Source organism: Prionailurus bengalensis, chromosome D1, assembly GCF_016509475.1.
Source record: "Prionailurus bengalensis isolate Pbe53 chromosome D1, Fcat_Pben_1.1_paternal_pri, whole genome shotgun sequence".
Lineage (NCBI taxonomy): Eukaryota > Metazoa > Chordata > Mammalia > Carnivora > Felidae > Prionailurus > Prionailurus bengalensis.
In genome coordinates this window covers 8,604,079-8,628,832 of record NC_057346.1, presented here as the reverse complement: position 1 = coordinate 8,628,832, position 24,754 = coordinate 8,604,079, and the positions used below count along the sequence as shown (strand labels likewise).

At 38.6% G+C, this 24,754-nt stretch overlaps 1 protein-coding gene across 3 annotated transcripts in view; it reads left to right on the top strand.

Annotated features, from left to right (window-relative positions):
• Positions 1-24,754, top strand: part of RDX (radixin) — a 96,097-nt gene that overhangs the window by 36,393 nt on the left and 34,950 nt on the right. For all 3 annotated transcript variants that reach the window (XM_043579275.1, XM_043579276.1, XM_043579277.1), the window contains exons 6-12: positions 1,125-1,208; positions 1,411-1,557; positions 5,186-5,282; positions 5,751-5,914; positions 11,445-11,575; positions 21,960-22,120; positions 23,027-23,119. In XM_043579275.1, coding sequence (XP_043435210.1) covers positions 1,125-1,208; positions 1,411-1,557; positions 5,186-5,282; positions 5,751-5,914; positions 11,445-11,575; positions 21,960-22,120; positions 23,027-23,119 — 877 coding nt within the window. The remainder of the gene's footprint in view (positions 1-1,124; positions 1,209-1,410; positions 1,558-5,185; positions 5,283-5,750; positions 5,915-11,444; positions 11,576-21,959; positions 22,121-23,026; positions 23,120-24,754) is intronic.

Here is a 24,754-nt window from a genome sequence, read left to right as displayed (position 1 = left end):
TGAACGATAATATTTTAACACCACAGCTTTTGCTATTAATAAAGTAGGATCTGAGGATTCACCAATAAAGAAAGATGTATAATTATCATTATCTGACCCGAAGAGAATAGAAATAAATAATCTGTAGTGTGTAGAGCAGATATATGCATGTAGAATTTGCTGGTTTGGTGTTAAGATATTAGTAGTAGAAAATAGGTTTGCTTATATTAACATAAGGAATACTGGGAGGATTAAAAAGAAACAAAGTTATTTGGAGAGTGTGGGATGGTAAAAAGTATAACTTTTCACTTGTATAATTTTATGTAAAGTATTATCTAAAGAAAATAACAATTAAATTTAGCACCAAGGAAAGTAAATACATAGAGTAAAGGAAGAAATTAAGGCTGGAGAATTCTGATTTTCACTCTGTTCTCTTATTTTTCTGTTAGTAATGAGAAAGTCATTTTCCTTTTTTTTCTTTTGTCCAATAGTGTATTCATTGGAAACATTTCAATTCCCATAAAGTATCTGTGTAACTGTTTTTTAAAAATGTATTATTTAAAATAATTTCAGGATTCTAGAAACTTTTTATCTTGAGATAATTCCAGATTCACAAGCAGTTGTAAAAACTAGAGAGATTCTTTGTATCCTTCTCCCAACGTTTTGGTAACGTCTTGCATATTGGGTACGATATCAACTAAGATATTGATACAGTTCGCCAACCTGATCCAGATTTTATCAGTTTTACCTGCAGTCAGGCATTTGTGTGTGTGTGTGTTCTGTGCAATTTGATCATGTATATAGGTCTTTATGACAGCCACCATCACAGTTAAGGTACTGAATGAGTCTACATTTTTTTTAACTTTTTTTTTTTATGTTTATTCATTTTTGAGAGATGGAGAGAGCGAGCATGAGTAGGGGAGGGGCACAGAGCGAGGGAGACACAGAATCTGAAGCAGGCTCCAGGCTCAGAGCTGTTAGCACAGAGCCTGATGTGGGCTCAAACCCACAAACCGCGATATGACTTGAGCCAAAGTCAGACATTTAACCGACTGAGCCACCCAGGTGTCCTAAGTCTAGACTTTTAAATGAATGTTGATTTTGAATCATAGAGGCATTCTCATAGATTTTTTTTTCCCTTACAGTGTTTTGGAACAACACAAGCTGACAAAAGAACAGTGGGAAGAAAGAATACAGAACTGGCATGAAGAACACAGAGGAATGCTGAGGTATTTGGGTAGCTATTTTCTTAGTGTTTTTCCTCAAAGTATTTTTATTTCATAGCATGTATTAATATATCAGATTATCCCCCAAAGATCATTCAACTTATATGAATAAATATAAAGCACTACATTGTAATCCAAAGTATTTTTGTAATTTTTTTGGTATTACCTTTATTTAAGTGTATTACAATAAACTTTATTTTAACAGGGAAGATTCTATGATGGAATACCTCAAGATTGCACAAGATCTAGAAATGTATGGAGTCAACTATTTTGAAATAAAAAATAAAAAGGGAACCGAATTGTGGCTAGGCGTTGATGCTCTAGGTCTGAATATTTATGAGCATGATGACAAGTGAGTAAATTAGTTGCATGGTAAAAACTAGTCATTAATGATCTGTATGGCTTTAATTTTATGCTGTGTCTGTAAAAGTTCTTTTTTGGCTTGATTACTCTTACTGCCTTTTTTTTTTTTTTTGCTTGCTTAAATGATTAGTTAGGGCCCCATAGACTTTTGGATATCATGTCTCCATCTTTGCAACATCTTATAGCTTCAGAGTTCTGCTTCTCAGTGTATTTATCAGATGGAGTGATTCACTTCTTTTGCTCTCTAATGAGTTCTGTCCAGTAAATTAATTAAATTTGTTCCCTGTATAGGTGAATAATAATTCCTTAAATATTATGCTTGGCATATAGGTTGAAATTGAAATTAACATATATAAGAGATCAAGAGCAATGAGAATGAAATTAATAGATACATGATTTATTGTATTTTGTAACACCTTTTTTTAGACATTTATAGGAATTGTTTTGAATTTTTTGAACATCAATAAAGTAGAATATCACTATATCAAGTAAGCATAGTAGATAGTGTTATTATTATTATTATTTTTTTTTTTAATTGACCAGGTAGTAATTTTTATATTGGTATAAAATACATCAGACTCTTAAAATACTTTTAGGAATGATAGCTACAATTGCTTTATATTTTCTTTAATTTATTTGCTGTACCACATAAACATTTAAGTCCATGCCAGTAATGTCTTCCTCTAAGGCATTTCTCTTTATTCTGTCTAGAATTTTAGTTTCATTATTACAAATATCTGATAAAATAAACATTTCTAACAATAAGTCTAAAAGAGAGCATTTTACTAATTTTACTCTGATAATATAGTTTTTACTTATATTACCAAGCAAGTTAAAAGGCTATATCATTCAGAATAGAATATTTTGAAAGTTTTGAAAAGCAAAATGGATTTACAGACCCAATTTTGTGGCCCAAATCTTTTTTCCCTTTTCTTTCTTTTAAAAATCATTGAATTAGTTTCTACTAGACTACCCATTATAAATATGCTTACAGATAAAAATGGGGAATATGAAAGAGAAGGGGTTAGCTCAGGATGGGAAGGACTAAGATTTGAGATTGTGGACAAAAGGGATTTTGGTCTTATCTATACTGGTTCACTTTTTAAATTTTTTTTTTAATTTTTTTAATGTTTGTTTATTTCTGAGACACAGAGAGAGCATGAGTTGGGGAGGGGCAGAGAGAGAGGGAGACACAGAATCAGAAGCAGGCTCCAGGCTCTGAGCTGTCAGCACAGAGCCTGACGTGGGGCTCAAACTCAAAAACTGTGAGTTTATGACGTAAGCCGAAGTCAGTCGCTCAACTGACTGAGCCACTCAGGCGCCCCATCACTTTTTTTTAAATAGGTAAAATCTGTTTTATTTCCAAAATATTTTTAAAAGTCAAAATAGTGGACAACTTTAAAAGCTTGGTTAGGTTCGTTTAACAGTTCTGCTACTAATTGCCTTTGTGACCCTAGTCAGGTTATTAACTCTTTGAAATTCATGTAACTGCCAGGCTCACCTCACAGGATTGTTGTGAGAATTACATGAGGAAATTGCTTTAGAATTTTTCAAAATAATGTGTAAACATAGTACAGCCTTACCTAAAAAATACTGTGTTCCTTGTGGTGCCTGGGTGGCTCAGTCACTTAAGCATCTGACTTCAGCTCAGGTTGTAATCTTGCTGTTGGTGGGTTCAAGCCCTGCATCTTGCTCTGTGCTGATAGCTCAGAGCCTGGAGCCTGCTTCTGATTGTCTCTCTCCCTCTCCCTCTCCCTCCCTCTCTCTCCCTCTCTCTCCCTCTCTCTCCCCCTCTCTCCCCCTCTCTCCCCCTCTCTCCCCCTCTCTCCCCCCACTCCACGCTTGTGTGCGTGCATGCGTGTGCTTGCTCTCTCTTTCTCCCTCTCTCTCTCTCTCTCAAAATAAATAATAAACATTAAAAAAAAAAACTGTGGGGGCGCCTGGGTGGCTCGGTCAGTTAAGCGTCTGACTTCAGCTCAGGTCATGATCTCGCGGTTTGTGGGTTCGAGGCCCTCGTCAGGCTCTGTGCTAACAGGTCAGATCTTGGAGCCTGCTTTGGATTCTATGTCTCATTCTCTCTCTGCCCCTCCCCTGCTTATGGTCTGTCTCTCTCTGTTTCAAAAATAAAACGTTAAAAAAAATAATAAAAAAAAAAACAACTGTGTTCCAGCACCCCCCCTTTTCAAGCAGGTAACTTTGACATTTGAATGACCATTAGAGGGCAGTATAAGTCGTGGATATTGATAAAGTTTTATGCAGAAAAAATTATTTGCTGTGCTTCAGTTCTTAATCTCCTTAAGAATTAAAAGAACTATTAATAGGTAGAAATTCATACTCAGTTCTCAGAAGACTGATTAAAAAGATGTCTTTTGGCCAGCATGGATGTCATAATCATTTTGCACACTTGTTATTGGATAACAGTGACATATTTGATGGGTAGTTGAAACAGTAAAATATATGAAAAGCAGAAGAAAATTGTTATTCCAGTATGTGTGTGGTGTGGTAAAATGGAGGTAAGTGCTGCATAGGTTTAACGTTGGAATTCCAGCCCTGTCATTGACCCAAACATTGGTGTGTGTGAATGTCTTAACCTTTTTTCTTTGGAGGTAGAATTCACATACCATAAAATGAATCATTTTAAAGATACTGAAAATTAGGGGTGCCTGGTGGCTCAGTCAGTTAAGTGTCCAACTTCGGCTCAGGTCATGATCTCATGGTTTTTGGGTTCGAGCCCCTTGTCGGGCTCTGAGCTGGCAGCACAGAGCCTGGAGGCTGCTTGAGATTCCGTGTCTCCCTCTCTCTGCCCCTCCCCCATGCATCCTTCGTGTCTCTCTCTCTCTCTCTCTCTCTCTCTCTCTCTCTCTCTCAAAAATAAACATTAAAAAAATTTAGGGGCGTCTGTGTGGCTCATTCGGTTAAGTGTCCAAGTCTTGGTTTTGCCTCAGGTCATCATCTCACAGCTTGTGAGTTCGAACCTTACATTGGGCTCCGTGCTCACAGTGTGGAGCCTGCTTGGAATTCTCTCTGTCTCCCTCTGTCTCTGCCCCCCCCCCCCCGACTTGTGTGTGCTTTCTTTCTCTCCCCCCCCTTAAAATAAACTTAAAAAAAAATTAAAGATACTGAAAATTGTGTTTTTAATGTTATTCACAAATACTCATTTTTAAAGTAAAGAGAGGAAGGAATTAAAAAATTTTCATATTTAGTAACAGGTCTATAAATCACACAAAAAGTTACAAAGACTTCTTTTTTCCCTCTCCTTAAACATTTTTAATAGTTGTAGCAGCTTGATTCTAAATAGAGCTAATACAGAACCCCAGGAAGCTCAGTTCTGCACTCTGGGTTGCTAGTGTTTTCTAGGTAATTTTAAGAAAGCAAGTGTGATGCTTTCAAGGCTCGTGACACATTTATGAAATCCTTTGATAGTTATTCTTTGTTTTATGTGACTTAACTGATCAAGTTTCCCCTTAGAAGATAATGTCAGTAGTATAAGTAAGGTAATGCATTTGAAAGCCTGGCACTCTTAAGACTGGTCATTCAGCTAAATTGGCCCCAAAATGTTAATGAATTTTGCCTTTTGTTTCTTGCTTTTAAGTAAAGGAATGCTTTCATTTTTTAAGGTTAACACCTAAAATTGGTTTTCCCTGGAGTGAAATCAGAAATATTTCATTTAATGACAAAAAATTTGTTATAAAGCCAATCGACAAAAAGGCACCTGTAAGTAAAATTCTTTATGTTCTGTATTAACTCTTTTTTAATTTCCGCCACTTTGCTGTGATAATCATTTGAAGAGTGGCATCGTTCATTTATTGACTTGCTCCTGACTCGCTCTTTCCATAGTTTAACTTTCCCAGTGAGAAAATAATGAATGCTAGTAAATATACAAAGTTTTAATCTTTTTTATGACATAAATATTAGAGTTTTATTTTAACTGAGATTCAGCTATAAGGTGGGTGATGTTTGTTAACAATCCTCATTCCTAAGAAGCAGTTAAAACACTTGTTCGCTGCTAGCCTTCCTAGTCCAGTGCAAACATGGCCTAGTCACTTGGAGGTAGGAAGTTTTATGATTTCTGAACTGTGTATAATACGACTTTCGAATTCATACACATATTAAAATTTAGTGCATGTTATTGTGAGAGACACTATCTTCATGAAGATTTTAATTCAGAAACTTTATGTTTAGGATTTTGTTTTTTATGCACCTCGTCTGAGAATCAATAAGCGGATTTTGGCTTTATGTATGGGAAACCATGAACTGTACATGCGGAGAAGGAAGCCTGATACTATTGAAGTGCAGCAGATGAAGGCTCAGGCAAGGGAGGAGAAACATCAGAAGCAGTTGGAAAGGTATGGAATTTAGGTCTGTGATGCGTAATTGAGTAGGTGAGCTAAAATTTAAGAATGCTCAGTTTTTTTAGCATTCTCTGAGCTTACATTTTTGCATTGTTTTCATTGTATTAAAATGGAATGAGTGCTCTCCTTATCCTCTTCCGAAATGAGTGTGTGTGCTCTGCGAGTGACAAATCTTTGACACGTTTCTGGGAGGGTAGCTTCCCATGATTTCACAGATGTACCTTTTTTTTTTTTTTTTTTTTTGAACATACTTGCTTTTCCCTGACTCACTGGTTTGGGTACCATAGTGGTTTGGAATTTTTCAAGTTTGTTTCCCTTCTGACTTGTATTTCCAAATTTTCAGGATAAGAATTGCTGAATATTTTGCTTTAAAGCCATATCAGTGACACTGTTGAACTCAAGTGAAAAGTCATTATACAGAGCAACACCAGGACCCCCGCCAGTGACACTGATGTTATCAACCACGGTTACATAGACTTTTGAAAACAATACTATTAAATATCCTAGAGAGTTCCTGAAAGGGATAGATAATGAAAGCCTGTGGACGCTGGAACCAGATTACCAGAGTCAGCAGCATTATTCCCAAATCTCATCCTAGATTGACTTGGACTTTAAAATTAACTTTCAGGGGCGCCTGGGTGGCGCAGTCGGTTAAGCGTCCGACTTCAGCCAGGTCACGATCTCGCGGTCCGTGAGTTCGAGCCCCGCGTCGGGCTCTGGGCTGATGGCTCAGAGCCTGGAGCCTGTTTCCGATTCTGTGTCTCCCGCTCTCTCTGCCCCTTCCCCGTTCATGCTCTGTCTCTCTCTGTCCCCCAAAAAATAAATAAACGTTGAAAAAAAAAATTAAAAAAATAATAAAAATAAAAAAAAATAAAATTAACTTTCATTGAGGAAATCTTTGTGGTATAGAATAGTACAGTCATTTAAGAAATGAGTGGGTCCTAAACAAAACAAAACTGAGGAGCTCTAAACATATATAAACTTACATATTTCAAACATCTTGGAAATAACGCGATTTGAATATAAGAATTAAATAGGTCCTCTGCTAGATAAAATTTTACTACTTACCATTTTTAGTGTTTGTGTTTAATGATGTTTTTGTTTTGTTTTTTTCTTAAATGTTCTCTGTAATTTAGATAGCTTTCCTCAGGTTGTCTGCCTTAGAGAAGTCTACTGTGTTGCCAGACGTTTTTTTATGTAGGCATGAAACTTTCCAGTAATTCCTCACCCCATCATTAAAGATACTAACTTGGATTGACTGTGCTCTGTCCCTTTTCACTGCTCTCATGTAGCTTAGGATCACATTGTGGTTTTAGGCTTACATGCTTTTTAAAGTGGTTCTTATTGGGGCGCCTGGGTGGCTCAGTCCGTTAAGCGTCCGACTTTGGCTCAGGTCACGATCTCACGGTCCGTGAGTTTGAGCCCCGCATCGTGCTCTGGGCTGATGACTCAGAGCCTGGAGCCTGCTTCCGATTCTTTGTCTCCCTCTCTCTCTGCCCCTCCCCCGTTCATGCTCTGTCTCTCTGTCTCAAAAATAAATAAAACGTTAAAAAAATTTTTTTTTTAAAGTGGTTCTTATTGGGGCTTTACTTTCTATATATTCATAGCCATCATAGCCTCTCCATTTCCCTCACAAAGACTAATTTTTTTCCTTTTTCCCTTCCTTCCTTCCTTCCTTCCTCCCTCCCTCCCTTCTTCCTTCCCTCCCTCCCTTCCTTCCTTCCTTCCTTCCTTCCTCCCTCCTTCCTTCCCTCCCTTCCTTCCTTCCTTCCTCCCTCCTTCCTTCCCTCCCTTCCTTCCTTCCTTCCTTCCTTCCTTCCTTCCTTCCTTCCTTCTTCCCTCCCTCCCTCCCTCCCTTCCCTCCTCCCTCCCTTCCCTCCTCCCTCCTTCCTTCCCTCCCTTCCTTCCTTCCTTCCTCCCTTCCTCCCTTCTTCCCTCCCTCCCTCCCTCCCTTCCTTCCTTCCTTCTTTCTATGCATTCTCACCCTTACCCGTACCCTCTCTTTCTCACTTTCCATCCCTTCCCTTCCCTTCCAGACCCATGTCTAAGATCTCCTGTCATGAGTTAAAAAAAAAAAAAAATCACACCTCATACATATCACTCCATAAAATGCCCTCTTTTCTGCTTCCCTGTAATGTTGATACATGATTTCCATTCTTAAATATGTTTGCCTATTTGTCCTTTATTTCTCTCCCATAGAGGAGTGCTGGATGGCTTCTAGTGTATGTAGTGTGATTAATAAGTACCATTTGGTGATCGTACGGTATTTGAGTTACTCTGAAGCCCAGATGGAAGTGGAAGACTTGAAGTTTCCTTTCTCACGCAGTAACCATGCCGTGATTTCTGTCTCAGATAAATTTTGCAACCTTTCACTGGCAAACATTTATTACCTCGTACCATGTAGGAATTTAGTGACCGTTTAATTCATTAGAGTGCTCAGAGGAGGTTTTACGTTAGCCTAGCACACAGGGATCTGGCAGGTCGTTCAGAAATGGCGTGCCGAGCCTTCATCTAGTCCCTGCTTTCCAGATCAGAGACAGAAAAATGACAGCCGTACGTGTGGAAGCAGTTGTGGTCAAGCCCTCTGGCGGAGTAGCCAGCAGTAGAGGGGGGAGGGGTCTCTTCGCTAGCGCTGCCTGTGCTGCCGGAGTGGGGAGGGGGCGGCAAGGCAGCCTCTCTCCCGGAAGTGCCGTTTTGCGTGGCCGTGTTCTGTCACCTGAACTCCCGTAACTGGATTTTTGGCAGTGAAGGCGATGTTCTGTACCGTGGGTTGTTGGGCTCTGCAGTCTGTGCTCTAAGTTCTTTACATCCAGGTTGAATGATAAGTCACTCTGTAATTCCTGAACATTTTTTTGGATGGCTAAAATCATTACCAGATAAAAAATGGAGACAGTTTAGGGGCATCTGGGTGGCTCAGTCGGTTGAGTGTCTGACTTTTGATTTTGGCTCAGGTCGTGATCTCACGGTTCGTGGGATCGAGCCCCGTGTCGGGCTCCACGTAAACGGCGTGGAGTCTGCTTGGGAATCTCCTTCTCCCTCTCTGCCCCTCCCTGCTAGCTCTCTCTCTCTCTCTCTCTCTCCAAATAAATAAATGTATATATATATTTAAATGGACACAGTTTAGAATCAGATACCTACATACCAGTTGTAGCTTAGCCATGCGGTATTCTGTGTCATGGCCGGCTGCTTGTGTCACTGTGACCCAGCTTCAAGGTTGCAGAGATTTTTGTGAGAAAGAACGACAGTGGCATACAGACATTTAGCCAAGTCCCTGGCGCTTAATAAGAAGTATAATAATGCTTAATATTATTAATGCATAGTCTGGATGGAAGCTGAATATAAGTTAGCTTTTACCCTTTAAACCTGTAATTGGGTTCATCTGATATTCTTTAAAAGGTAAGGTATTCTAAAATACTTTATTTTCTGTATGTTAGTGGAGAATTGAGAGTTTGTTAATATGTTATATATGCTCTTAAACTAGAACGACTTGGTCAAATTAGGGTTTCCAAACCTAAACTCTGAATAAAAACTTACATTTGTGGCTTTACTTAACCACAGGAGGCTTCATGGGAAAATGCACCTTTACTAAGGCTTGAAAGTTAGAAATAGGCTTAGAGTTAGTTAGAGAGGGGTGCCCTTGAACTTCAGGTTTTGGCCTGATGTACTAGCTCACCATTAGCTGTCTGTCTTACTTCTTGTTGACTTGTTATAACTCTACCCGTTTGCTCCAAAACTGGAGCCTCTTTCTGTGGCAGGGGCAGTTAAATATCTAGGAGCTGCAGGAATTTTTAAGTTTAGGTTTATAGAGTAAGGGAAAAAAGCTTCGATGATAAAACTTTGCTAATGACTTTATCAGAGACTGGAAATAGAGATTTTGTGCCTGAAATTCAGAATTGACACCAGATGGCAGTGATGGGTTTTGGGGGGAAATTTAGATGTACTCAGATAAGAATCAGACATGAAATCATCATTGATTTTTTTTTTTTTTTTTTTTAATTTTAGAGAGAGGGTGAATGCTAGCAGGGAAGGGGGCAGATAGAGAGAGGGAGAGACAGGGAGGGAGGGAGAGAATCCTAAGCAGGGTCCATATTGAGCCTGGATGCTATCCGGGCTATCCCACAAACCTGAGATCATGACCTAAACTGAAGTCAGACACCCAACCAACTGAGTCACCCAGGTGCCCAAATAATCGATTTTTTTTTAACTAAAAAAAGAAAATTATTCCCATTAAAGTAATGGGAATATTGAATATTGATTAAATTTATGAAATAGTATATTTCTGGCCCTCAACATAGAGTCTGACCCCTGGTAAGTTCTTGGTAGATGTTTGATGAGTGAATTTGGCTATATTTAGAAGAAACAGTCTCATTAGGCCCCTGGCAGATGCAGGAGATAAAACTGGCCATTTATATCAACTTAAGTTGGTGCTACCTTAGCAATTAAAAATGTGTTAATTCATGTTAATGATTGAACATTCTTGCCTTCCCAGGTTATTTTACTTTTTTTTTTTTTTTAATTTTTTTTTTTTTTTAAATTTTTTTTTTTTTTTTTTAACGTTTATTTATTTTTGGGACAGAGAGAGACAGAGCATGAACGGGGGAGGGGCAGAGAGAGAGGGAGACACAGAATCGGAAACAGGCTCCAGGCTCCGAGCCATCAGCCCAGAGCCCGATGCGGGGCTCGAACTCACGGACCGCGAGATCGTGACCTGGCTGAAGTCGGATGCTCAACCGACTGCGCCACCCAGGCGCCCCTGTTTTACTTTAAACAGTTTAAGTAAAATAGCCTTGTGTACTCCTTTTAAGCCTTCTTCTTTCTCTCAACAAAAGTGTGCAGTTAACTCCTTTTGTGCTGACCTGTAATGTGTTGTCAGAATTCACCAAGTATGTAAGTCATAATTCTCCTAGCTTCCCCCCACCCCCCATTCAAGTCCACATTAAAAATATGCTTTGTATACAGGGATATATCTGACAGTTTTACTTTCCTAGCGCTTCTGTAAATTTTTACCTTGAAAATCTTTCCACGATGGCTAAGTTGTTAATATCTTTTTAAGCAGTCCTGGATGACATTTCCTGTGACCTCACAAAAAGAATGCCTTGTAATCCCGTGCATGTGCATATCACAGGGCAGTCTTGTATTTTCAACTGGATGGTTTTTTGAGATCAGCTGAATATAATGAAGACTCTTAAAATACTTATACTTAGGGGTGCCTGGGTGGGTAATTCCGTTGGGTGTCTGAGTTGGGCTCAGGTCATGATCTTGCAGTCCATGAGTTCAAGCCCTGCATCAGGCCCTGTGCTGACAGCTCAGAGCCTGGAGCCTGCTTCGGAGTCTGTGTCTCCCTCTCTCTCTGCCTCTCCCCCGCTCAAGCTCTGTCTCTGTTTTTCTCAAAAATAAATAAACATTAAAACAAAATTTTAAATACTTACACTTACATTTTTCTAAGTTTACTCACAGTACTTGAGTTTCACATCAAAATTTCTACGTATTAGTATGTAACAAAGCAATTCTAATTCCTCTTAAGGGCACAATTAGAGAATGAGAAGAAGAAAAGGGAGATAGCAGAAAAGGAGAAGGAGAGGATAGAACGTGAGAAGGAGGAGCTAATGGAGCGTCTACGGCAAATAGAAGAACAGACGCTGAAAGCCCAGAAAGGTAGGAGCTTCTGTTCAGTGTTGGATTCACAATCGTTCCTCTTTTGTCAGATGTAATATTTCCTTACTGTGTTATCTTATTTGTCTTGTAGAATAAGTCCACTTAGTTGTCAGATTAATACATACTGGAATCACATCCGAAACACATTTAACTGAGGCGCATAGAATGTTCCTGTGTTCGTGTGTTCTTTCTTTTTTATTTATTTAAACACGGAGCTGTTTTCATGTGTACCCTTATTAAATGTTGTAAATGAGTGCATATATTAACTTTCCCCCCTTACTGTTCAGGGTTCTGTAAACACACATTTTCACTACTTGCTAGCATTTCAACAAAAGCCATTTTATTCGTTGCTTTATGGATATTTCAGTACTTTAAGGCAGCTAAGTAATTTAAAGTGTTTTAAGCTATTCTATTATAAACTCCTTTGGAACTCCATCTCTAAAGTTCATTTTAGCATATTAAAAAAGTACACAACACATAGAAGTGTTTGTTTTTGGTAACACATTGGGAAGAACTACTTCCTATGCAGAATGTAACCAGAATGCTACAGTGTATAGTAAGGAAAATTGGATTTAGAGAGTGGTTTATATTAAATAAGTCTAGGATATACTACTTAAAAAAAATTTTTTTTTTAATGTGTACTTATTTTTGAAAGAGAGGGAAAAAGACACAGAGTATGAGTGGTGAAGGGGCAGAGAGAGAGAGAGAGAGAGGGAGACAGAATCTGAAGCAGGCTCCAGGTTCCGAGCTGTCAGCGCAGAGCCTGATGCGGGGCTCGAACCCATGAACTGTGAGATCATGACCTGAACCGAAGTCAGACTCTCACCCAGGTGCCCCTAGGATATACTACTTTCAAACAACAAATAGCAGGGAGAACAGAAGAAAAAGGGTGTTGAGCAAAATAAGATGTTTTTCTTCTCAACCAACAGTATTTAGTGAGGGTTGTAAACATTGGAAATATATACTATTAACTGGAATTAATAACTGCTTTCCTGGCAACTGGTAGAACCAGCTTTTAGTTCTATTTTTTCTAAATTAAATAAGAACATTAAAGTTTATTAAATAATAACCTATTTAAGGTTATTCTCATTCCTTACATCAGGCTACCATGGTGGGGAGATGCTCTGGAGCAGTGGGGAGGAGAATTTGCAAATGGGTAACTACGGGTCAAAGTCCCAGAGATGGCTGTAAACCCACAAACTGGTTCATCATTCTGATTCCAAGAGGATTGGAAATAATAATTGTAAGAGAAGAAATGGAAAAACCCTAGTAGCCTTATTCTCACTCATTAGAAACCTCACTTCTAAGAGCTAGAAAATGCCTCAGTTCAAAGATCAGAGGTATTAAATATACTTGTTTGCAGGCCACAACGCAAGAGTAGAACCTGTTTTCTCACTTCCAACTTCATACTGTTTGTACCACTCCAGGTGCCTTTTTTGTTGAATAAAGTGGACACTTAGGAAGTGCCTTTCGGGCTGCCTTCTAGGAATACAGAGAATTAGCCTGCGTGGCTCCAAGTCTTTGTGGTTGGCAGAAATAAGATGCATAGAAATACAGATAAAGGGAGGCCATGTGTGCCTGATGTTGTGGAAGACTGTAAGCAGTGCTTGGAGAGGAAGAATGCTGTCAGATGGAATGTGTGTTTTTCAAGGAAAAGTTGAAAGAAATTTACCATACTGGCATGACTCTAAAGGAAAGATTGAACGATACCAGTTTTTAATTTACATATATCTCTTTCTGAGAGAATAGCTACTTATCTTTCAATTTCGTTTATTTAGGATGTGTAATAAAAATACTAATGATTTACACACACAGAACTACTCAAGTCAAGAAACACTAAAGAATATAATAAGGAAGATAGAACCTAAGAAAGAATGTAGAGTGTCCCAATCAAGACAATTTCCAATCAGTCATCTTAGGGCAAAGGACATCTAATTGTTTCTTGGTTTTGGTTTTTTCCTAATAATAAAGCTTTTCCAGGCTGTGCTAAAATCTTCATGATTGTCTTGTAATTTATGCTGAATTCTCACTCAAATGCAGTAACTCTGGCCGTATCTAAGTAATAGTATTTAGTAGATAAACCTAAAATTTTTTTGTTTGAGAAGAAACTTTTTCTATACTTCATTATTACCATTTAATTAAAAAAAATTTTATTACAGTCATTATTTGAAATGTGTTGTGAATCATTATACAGAACCATTCTACCATTTACATTTCCACAATTCATCACTGTTAAATTATTTATCTTTTTTTTTGTTTACTTATTTATTTTGAGAGAGACAGAGACAGTGTGAGTGGGGGAGAGAGAGGGAATCCCAAGCAGGCTCTGAGCTGTTAGCACAGAGCCCAACATGGGGCATGAACTCAGAAAACCGTGAGATTATGACCTGAGCTTGAAACCAAGAGTTGGGTGCTTAACCGACTGAGCCACCGAGGTGCACCTCGTTACTGTTTTTTAAACCATCTCTGAAGATATTGCAGATTGTATTTGAGATATAATAGAGCCATATTTGCATTCAGTTACTGCTTGAGCAAATATCAAAGTGAAATCCCACCTTGAAAAGATAAACCATAAAAAAAAAGTAGAGTGATTTCATTCATTCTGAATATTTATCAAGCACTTAGTGTGTACTAGGCCCTATTGTAGGTGCTGGGGATAGAGTACTGAACAGATAAGGTCTCTGCTGTCATGGAGCTTACATTTTTTGAGGAAAGAAAATAATAAAATTAACATAATAAAGATCATTTTATTTTTCAAGTGTTCGGGAGGAGGTGAGCATGATAGTGTGATAAAAGCAGTTGGGAGCAGGGGCGTTTGTTTTATGTACACATTGTATACAAATAGGTGTCAAGCTTTAATTCTGTCATTGACTTAGAATGTGACCTTCAGAAAGTCATTTTAACTTCTCAATTTCCTTAGGTTTCTAATTTCTAGAATGGAAGGAGATAATCCCTAATTTAATTTTCTGAGACTTTTTTGGCAAGTTTTTTTTTTTCATTTTAATTAAAGTGTAGTGTACATGTAGTAATGTGCATGTCTCTTAGATATAAAGCTTAATGAATTTTTACTAAGTGAATTTATTCCTGTGGCTACCCAGAGCAAGGTACAGAACATTACCTCCACTCAGGGAACCTCCCTTATGTCCCTTCCCAGTCTTTTTTTCACCCCAAATGTGACTCTGATGTGTATCTTCATTAGAGTTTAATCTTACTTTTTTGAGAGAGCCCGCATGTGGGTGTGCACACCAACGGGGGGGGGGGGGGAGCAAAGGAAGAGGGGGGGAGAGAATCTTAAGAATCTTAAGAATCTCCATGCTGGGCATGGAGCCTGATGCCGGGCTCAGTCCCATGACTGTGAGATTGTGACCTGAGCTGAAATCAGGAGTTGGACTCTTAACCACTTGAGCCACCCGGGCACCCCTAGTCTTTTAAATTTTTAACAGCTTTGTTGAGATATGATGTAGAATGTCACAAAATGAATGATTTAAAGTATATAGTTTAATGGTTTTTAGTGTATTCAGAGCTGTGCAGCTGACCCCACAATTCTAGAACAGTCACCCCGAAGAGACCCCATACCCATTAGCAGTCCATCAGATTTCTTTCCCTAGCCTTCCCTCCCCCAGGGCTCATCTACTTTTTTGCTCTGTAGACTTGTGGGTTCTGGTCATTTCATCTGAATGGAAAAGTGCAGAATGTGGTCTTTGGTAACTGTCTTTCATGGAGCATGTTTTTGAGGTTCACCCTTGTTGTAGCTTGTATCAGGCATTCATTCTTTTTTACAGCTGAATGATAATCATTGTATGGGTATCCTCCATTTTACTTACTCATTAGTTGGTGAACATTTGGGTTGTTTCCACCATTTGGCTGTTGTGAATATGTTGCTGTGAACATCTGTTTACTGGTTATTGTGTATTCGTATGTTTTCATTTGAGTGTAAAGTTGGGAGTAGATTAATGGGTCATGTGTAAGTTCACGTTGAACTTTTTGATGAACTGCCGAACTGGTGTCTAAAACGACTATACCTGTCGCATTCCCGCTGGCAGCATGTGGTTTGTACGATCCATAGCCTCACCAACACTTGCTGATGTCAGTCTTTTGGATTATGGTCATCCTTGTACCCTTGAAGTGCTCCTGTGGTTTTGATTTGCATTTTCTGAATGGCGAATGAAGTTGAGCGTCTTTGTATAGGTTTATTGGCCATTTATATATCTTTTTTGGAAAAATGTATTTTCAAATTTCCCATCTTTCAACTGCGTTGTCTTTTTGTTGTTGAGGTGTTAGAGTTTTTTATATAGCTCAGTACAGATGTCTTATGACCTACCAGGTACAGGATTTGCAGATGATTTCTCCTGTTCTGTGGATTATCTTCATTTTGATGCAGGTGTTCTTTAAGCCCAATGATTTTAAATTTGGATGAAGTCCAGCTTATTTATTTTTCCTTTTTTGCTTGTGCTTTTGGTGTTAGGCTTAAGAATAGTGTTGCCTGTTTTGAACTTTATATAAATTCACGTAGGTGGCTTCTTTTTCTCAAATCTTATGCCTATAGGTGTGGTTTATTCTTTTACGCGGCTGTGTAATATTCTGTTGCATGTATATCACACAATTTATCCATTCTCCTGGTGGTAGGAGACATTTGAGGCTTTTCCATTTTGGGGCTGTTGTGAAATAAGGCTGCTATGAACATTCTTAAACATAGCATTTGTGTATGAATTTGGAGGAGGTGTATACCCCTGGGGGTGGAATTGCTGGATCAGGATCACTGCCACAGTTTATCAGAGATCCTGCCATCATTTCCCAAAGTGATTGTATCCGTGTTCGTTCCTTCCAGTGGTGAATGGAAGTTCATTGGCTCTGCATCTTCATTACTTTAATGACTTGTTATTGTCAGTGCTTCTTTTTGTGTTTTTTGTTTAGTCATGATGGTGAGCATAGTGAGTCCAGGACATTTTCTTGATGACTGATAATCTGATGTTGAGCACTTTTGCAAATGTTTATAGCTACCTGTGAAGTGTGTTTTCATGTCTTTTTTTTCTTAAAAAATTGTTTTTAATTGATCCATAGTTCTTTTCATGAATTTTTAAAAGAAAAATCTCTCCATGGTTTACCTTTTTTCTCTCTTAATAGTGTCTTTTAATGAAGAGAGGTTTTTCATTTTAAGTTCCATTTATCACTCTTTTACTTATAGCTGTGAATGTGTTATTTTTCACGCTTTACTTTTTTTTTTAATTAATTTTTTTAGTGTTCTTACTTATTTTTGAGAGAGAGACAGAGCATGAGCAGGGGAGGGGCAGAGAGGGAGACACAGAATCTGAACAAGTCCAGGCTCCGAGCTGTCCGCACAGAGCCCGACGCGGGGCTCGACCTCACAGAACGCGAGATCATGACCTGAGCTGAAGTCGGACGCTTTATTGACTGAGCCACCCAGGCGCCCCGATACTGCTTTACTTTTCACACGTAGGTTCACATTCCGTACATACATAACCAGTTTTGTAGGAGTCAAGGTTTATTTTCTCCCCAAAGTATTTCCAGTTGACCCAGACCCATTTGCTACAAAGACTGTCCTTTTCCCTATTGGACTACAGCCATCACCTTTGTCACCAGTCCAGAAGACGGTATGTGTATGGATCTGCTTCTGGACTGTGCTGTTCCACTTACTTGTTTCTCTGTTGCCAGTGCCACACTGTTCAGTTACCAGTTGTATCTAGAAAAACTTGAAACTGACATGTCTCAGAGATGAGTAATAGGTGTACAGCCAAGTGCATGCTCATGTACAGTAGGAAGCACGTTGCAAAGACAAGGGCAGCTCCTGGGCTTCCAGATTACTTATATTTTAAATGATCTTTTATGACATTATTTGTTAACGTTAATTGTTAATGGCATTAATTGTTACACATTGCATACTTGTATAAATCATCCTGAAGTTGAGAAAAGGAGAATAATGACTTGGAAACAAGTTACCATAGGGAACCATTTAGTTTATAACAGGACAAACTACAGCTCCAGCAGTTTATTCTCTGCCAGGACTGGACTGCTCGGTGTGAGTCAGCAGTGCCGGTGTTCTGCGTATTTCACAGTGTAGACCCTCTCCTCCTGTGGTGGTGGTGGCAGAGGCACCACTGGGATCCTTCCTCGGTTGGTAGTCTTCTCTCTCTGTTTGTTGTATTAACTGTACTTTTCCTTTTTTCCCATGTTCTTTGGCTTCCTTTTCTAGTTATTCATAACCCTCTTCTGAATAGAGCACGTCTAGAAGGGAAGTTCTGGAGATGGGATAGTCCAAGACAGGAAGATCATGAGCTGTTGGGATGTTTTTGCTGCAGAATTCTGTGGGTTGAGGATGTGATTAACGGTGGCTCCCTAACTCTGATTTATCCTCCAAGCTGGCATTTATTTCTGGCTTTTCTGATGTGTCCTCCCCTGACGTCTACAAGTCTAGGCGTTTCAAATTTTCTTTGCTTAACCTTTACTCTGAGCCACAGGAGGAGCTTTGCATGCTCTTTTGTAGCTTTACTGGTGGTTTGGTGGTCATAAATATTTTACCTTTTGGGGGGATGGCACTTAATGCATGATTCTGGTGTCTCAAGGTTTTGCTGAAGTAAAATTAGTAGTATATCTGGGTCCCTGTCAAAGATCTCCTGAATTTTAGTATCTGTTTCTCTGTGGAGGGGCTGTGGATTGTGGACCTAAATGTTGAAGGGAGAATGAAATTTCTAGAAGATAGCAAAGGACAATATTTTCATAATCATAAAGAAAAGATTGATAACGAGCTTGCATAATTGTAGAAGAGACTCTGGCCTTCGCCGTCCCTGCGGAGGATCTGTAAGGTGCCCGCAGCTCTGCTTCTGCATTATTGTCAGTGCTCCTCTGGGCTCAGCATCTTTTTTCGTGCCTTGCGGCTGCTTCATCTCTCCTAAATAAGTAGTATTTATCATACTTATGTCAACATCTTTGTTTGCGGACTCCAGTATCTGGATAATCTTTGGGCCTCTACAGTAGTCTGTTTTTCTTTTAGGGGTTTTACGGGCATTGGTGGGGGTCCTTTGGTCCCAGCTTCCTCATGTGCTTGGTAATTTTCGTTGCATGCCCAACGTTGAGTATGAAACATTAGGGAGGCTCAGGATGAAGTTATTTTCTTTTAGAGAGGATTCGATTTTCTTTTGACAGGCACACTGTGTGCAGATTGCCTTGGTGGAGTTGAGCGGGATTTCGGACGTTGTTAAGGTTGGCCTTCTCCTGTTGTTGCCCTCACTGCCACATCTCGAGAGTATCTTCTGAAAGACTGCTTATTTTCTAGGGCCCTTCTATCTTAGAGGGCCCTGAACTCCAGCCTTTGACTCCTGGCTGCAAGAGAGTGTCGATCTTTTTGCTCCACTCTTCAGCCTACTACAGCTGGGTTTTTTTTTTTTTGCTTCTTTTCCTTGTTTTACACCCCATATGTGTATCTTTTAAGAGTTGGCAAACATCTTGAGTGGAAATAACATGATTATTTATTTATTTATTTATTTATTTCCTTATTTTTGAGAGAGACTGGGGGGTGGGGGGAGGGGAGAGGATGCCAAGCGGGACGCCTACTGCCAGTACAGAGCCCAATGTGGTGCTTGAACCCACAAACTGAGATCATGACCTGAGCTGAAGCCAAGAGCAGGACACTTAACCAACTGAGCCACCTAGGTGCCCCAATAGCGTGCAGATTTTAGAGCTTACTCTTCTATTCAGGCTCTTGGCCTCTCAAACCTTGGATGCCTTCGTGGCCCCAAAGTTTAAATCTGTATCTGCTAAGTCTGGTTCAGTACTACAGGCTTCAGGCTGCTTGCTGCATTCCACTCCACCTTTGTTCCACTCTACTGGGAGTATTAAATACCTATGTTTTGTTTGTTTCTTTTTGTTTTTGTTTTTTTGCATACAAAATAAGCAAATACTCAAAACTGTATTCTTGTTCCTTCTTACATAAAATGGAGTATACGGCATACGTCTTGGTGCACCTTGCCGTTTTCAATTAATATACTTTTATTTTTAATTTTTTTTCTCAGTATTTATTTTTAGATCAACAGAGCACAAGTGGGGGAGGGACAGAGAGAGAGGGAGACACAGAATCTGAAGCAGGCTCTAGGCTCTGAGTTGTCAGCACAGAGCCTGATGCGGGGCTCGAACTCATGAAACCGTGAGATCATGACCTGAGCCAAAACTGAGAGTTGGACATTTAACCGACTGAGCCACCCAGGCGCCCCTCATCTTCTACAACAAGCCATATTCTTTGATACCCTCTTCCCATATGCCGGACCTCAAAAATTGTAGGTTTTAGATGTTTATGAACCAGAGAGGCAAAATATTGATACTGTTTACCTTTCTGAGCTAATCCTTCTCTACAGGTATCCTAATGGGACCCACGGTTTTGGAGGCACGTCTCTTTTATAGAAATAGAAATAACCTAATTTTTGGGTTTGTAAACTTTTCTGTAAAGGGTCAGATAGTACTACCTCAGGCTTTCCACATCACACAGTCTCTTTTGCGACCATCAGCCCTGCTCTTGCAGAATGAAAGCAGTCCTGTGCTGTATGTAAACATGTGAGGGTGTTGTATACCTTAGTGAATGAGGGTATGGGTTCCGGTAAAACTTTATTTATAAAAATAAGAAATTGGGTTAGTGGGCCATAGTTTTCCAATCTCTGTTCTAACTCATTTAACTGGGGAGGGAAGAAAGAAAGCATTTCAAAACCTTCCTTTCTAGGGGTGTGCCTGGGTGGCTCAGTCGGTTGTGTCTGACTGTTGAGTTTGGCTCAGGTCATGATCCCAAGGTCATGGGATAGAGATCCCCACATTGGGCTCCGAGCTGAGCATCAAGCCTGCTTAAGATTCTTTCTCCCCCACTGCCCCCTGCCCTTCTTCCCTGTTCCTGCTCTTGCCCTTCCTAAAATTTATTTAAAAAAAAAAAAACCTTCCTTTCTAAAAGAAAGTAGATTTGAAGCTTTCTACTTATTTTCAACATTTAAAATAATTTACACTTTTGTATAATTCTTAATAGATCACAAAACAACCATTGCCTTGTCTACCGTTCTTCAAAATCTTTATTGCAAACAACTGATAGAAAATAATGAATATTGGGGAATATTTATTTTAAAATTTAACTTTACAACCTGCACTTAATTTTCTTTCTTCTTTCATAGTACAGAAGGAATTTTTCTGTAGTTATTTGTTTGCTTGTTTAGATGAAAAAGCCGTGAGTTTTGTGGGCTTTATTTTATATAAATATTAGTCAACTAGATGGAAAGAATGATTTTAAGAAAAGTTTGATAGGTTAGTTTGATGTCCCAGTTTTAAAAGGCAGATCCTAAAATGAATAATCCTAGAATTTAGTTGTGGTAACACCCAGTTTTGTATACATTTTATCTCTATAATAGCTGCATACAATTTTTACATTATTTTATTGAAAATTTAAACTTTGACCAGAGTTATTTTTCTTGTTGACCATCTCAAAACTTCCCAAGTCTTAACTGCGATTACCTAAATTAATTCCAACCAAGACCAAAAAAGTTAACAATGGTAAGGAGAAGTGTGTATGTAACAGTTAGCTTTCAGACCTCATGACCTAGATTTTTAGTTTTTCTTCTTTTCTAAAATACACAGAAAGGGAGACATTCTTTTTAGGACATTGCGGTCTCTTAATGGATGGCATTCATTTGTCTTCTGTCACAACATGTCCTTGTTATTAAACAAGAGTTGTTAGAATAATATTTAAAATTAGTACTTCTACACTTAAAAATTTTTGGATTTGTGCTGGTAGTATTTTCCTTTTTCATTCAACACATCAAATAAAAGAGAATTAACTTTATGGTCTGTACACTTAAAGATTAAAATTCATGTTGTTTATCTCCAAATATTATTTTGTCTCATGCCCAAAAAATGGGTATGTACCAGTTACTGAAAATTTTTAGTAATTCATATAATTCACATCAGAATTCCTATTTTAAATCAGTAATTACTGTTTTCAGTCTTAATGTTTTGGGTTTACTTATCTGATAGTTTAGATAAGCAGAAAGTTATGTAAGTTTGAAAGTGTATTGTTTTATAGAGTTTTGAAACAGATGGCAAAGTATTTAGATCAAAACTTTGGAGATACTAGTTTTTTAAAAATAAAGATGTGCTTCTAGCTTTATGACATAACTTGAATTACAAAAAGTTTTCATTTCTTCAGGTTTTTTAATTGTGAGTACTAAAGAAAATTACAAGGCTTTTGCCAAGTTAAAATAAAAGTATGTATGTTCATTTCCAGATGTGCTAATTTTTAGAAACTGTACAAATTAGATTCTTTGCCATCATTTCGGCTTCTTTTGATAATGCGAATAATTAGAATTAACCATTGTTTCGTGGGGGGTGTACAATTTGACAGAACTAGAAGAACAGACTCGAAAAGCTCTAGAACTGGACCAGGAGCGAAAACGAGCGAAGGAAGAAGCAGAAAGGCTTGAAAAGGAGCGCCGAGCTGCTGAAGAGGCCAAGTCCGCTATAGCAAAACAAGCTGCCGACCAGATGAAGAATCAGGAGCAACTGGTCAGGAACCTCAGCTCTTTCTCAGAGAAAAAGGAAAATTTAGACAGAAGCATAGAGCAAACCTTGTACAACTAAGCACATCAGAGATCTTCTGGAAAGCACACCAAAGATATAAGTAGTATCTAATAGCAAAGTTTGGAAATAAATCTAAACATTTAATTTCTGCCTTAAAACAAGTGAACAAAAACTAAAAATAAGACCATAAAAGATAAATGGAGCCTGTTGCTAACAAAAGATTTCTGATTCACTTAAACTTTGCCTAAACCACTGGTGTGTTTTACTTTAGATGAATTGACAGTACGTTCTGATTCCTTCTTATAACCGTGGGCTGTACTTATTGGGGTCTTCGTGTTGGTTTGTGTAGTGGCCTTAGATATATTAAGTGGGCATGACATTTAAAAGATCCTGGAATTAAATATTGGTTCAGACATTCACTTGCTATGTGTCCTTGGGTCTTTCTGAGCCTCAGATTCTGCCCTTTGAAAACAGAAATAGTGTCACCAGATAGGATTGTTGGGGAATCACATGACATTATTTGATAGCATGCTCTTCAAACTATAAAGCATTATATAAATTTTTTCTTTGTAGGCTTTAGCAAATACTTTATTGATCAAAGTTTACAAATAGCTCTGGAGTTACACATTCTAAGTTCCTGCTACTGGAAGACGAATAACTACTTGCCTATAATGAAACCATTTTTACTTTATCTCCTTACTAGTTCATTATACTACAAATAAGATATTTATGATCTTAAATATACCTTTTTAAAAAAAAATTTTTTTTAATGAAAGACCATCAAAGAGGAACATAATACAGCCCAAGCATGTACATTAAAGCTTTGTTGACATAATATAAATTTTTGAAAATACATATTTTTAGTATTGGTAATTATATTGTGTATTTTAGGCAGCAGAACTTGCTGAATTCACTGCCAAGATTGCACTTCTAGAAGAAGCCAAGAAGAAAAAGGAAGAGGAAGCTACTGAGTGGCAGCACAAGGTGATCGTTGGTTTCTTCCCTCAGTATCATTTGTTGAATATCTACTTTGTACCCAGTAGTATGCTGAGTTTATGGAGATGAATACTGTCACGATTGAGAGGGGGAAAGATACCTGTGTGTATGAATGTGTTTGTATCGTACTAATTACTGATCTGTCGACGCAAGCTCAGTATTTGGGAGCACAGAAGAGGTGATTAATTTCTGTGGGAATGAGGCAGGCTTGGGGAAAACCCTTAGAAGTTTAAGTTGCATCGTGAACTTCAATTTTGGGAGTGGTTAGAGACTGTAGACAGAGGGGCTGAATGAGTACAGGAAGTTTGCAAGCACATGCTGGATTTGAGGGGCAACCAGTAAGCAAGCAGTGCTTTCGAGCATCGGTTCAGAAATCTTGTGAGATGTGGTTGGGACATTAGAGAGGAAATTAAGTTGTGAAGGGCTTTAATTTTAAATCAATGGCAAGATGATAAGGAGTGTCTGTAGACATTTGACTTTGAAGATCTCAAAACAGGATTATAACATGATTAAGTATGGTGTTATAAAAATAATGTGGCCGTCGGTGTGGAAGCTGGCTTGGTCCAAGAGGTGGGATTACTTGAGAGTCAAGAGGAGCAGAGGTTGCTGAGAGACATCTTGGGGTAGACTCAAAAGGGCATGGCAACCAAATCGTGGATGTAAAGTGGAATTAGAAGGATGCAGCGACGATGATACATTCTGAGGTACCTAGTGTAAGTTCCTAAGTAGATGAAGCCCCTGTTGAAATAGTGCACAAGTGAAAAATCAGAGCTTACTCCACACTTCAAATAAAGGTTAACTTTTAAATGTAACCATAATAATTTTTTTACCCAAAGGCCTTCTACAGTATGTGTGAATGTTTCACCCTTAAATTTTCTTGGTAGCAGTTTAAATTTCACAGGGAAATTTTGATACATTGAAAATTGTGTGTATGTGTGTATATATAACTCTCAAATATGATAGAACTCTGTTAACCTGTTACACTATTTTATTAGAATTTCACAGAGACACATGAACTTCTTTAAAAAAAGAAAGAAAAACAAAGCAATAAAAACAACAACAAAAAAAGGGGTGCCTCAGTGGCTCAGTCAGTGAAGTGTCTGACTTCAGCTCAGGTCATGATCTCATAGTTTGTGAGTTCGAGCTCCGCATTGGACTGTGCGCTCCGCCAGTAAGGAGCTCACTTTGGATCCTCTGTCTCGTTCACTCTCTGCCCCTCACCCGCTTGTGCACTCTCCCACGCGCGCACTCTGTGTGTGTGTGTGTGTGTGTGTGTGTGTCTTTGTCTCTCAGAAATAAACATTTAAAATAAATAAAGGAGCACCTGGGTGACTCAGTCAGTTAAGCCTCAGACTTCGGCTTAGGTCGTGATCTCAGTTTCATGAGTTTGAGCCCCAAATCGGCCTTTGTGCTGGCCGCTCAGAGCCTGCGTGGGATTCTCTCTCTCCTCTGTCTATACCTTCCCAACTCACACTGTCTCTGTTTCTCTCAAAATAAATAAGCTTTAATAGTATATAAATAAAAATAAATAAAAACGTAAATAAATGAAAATCACACCACAGAGGTAAATCCTCTGAACTATAGATACGAGGAAGTGACACAAAAGAAAAATTATATTCCCAC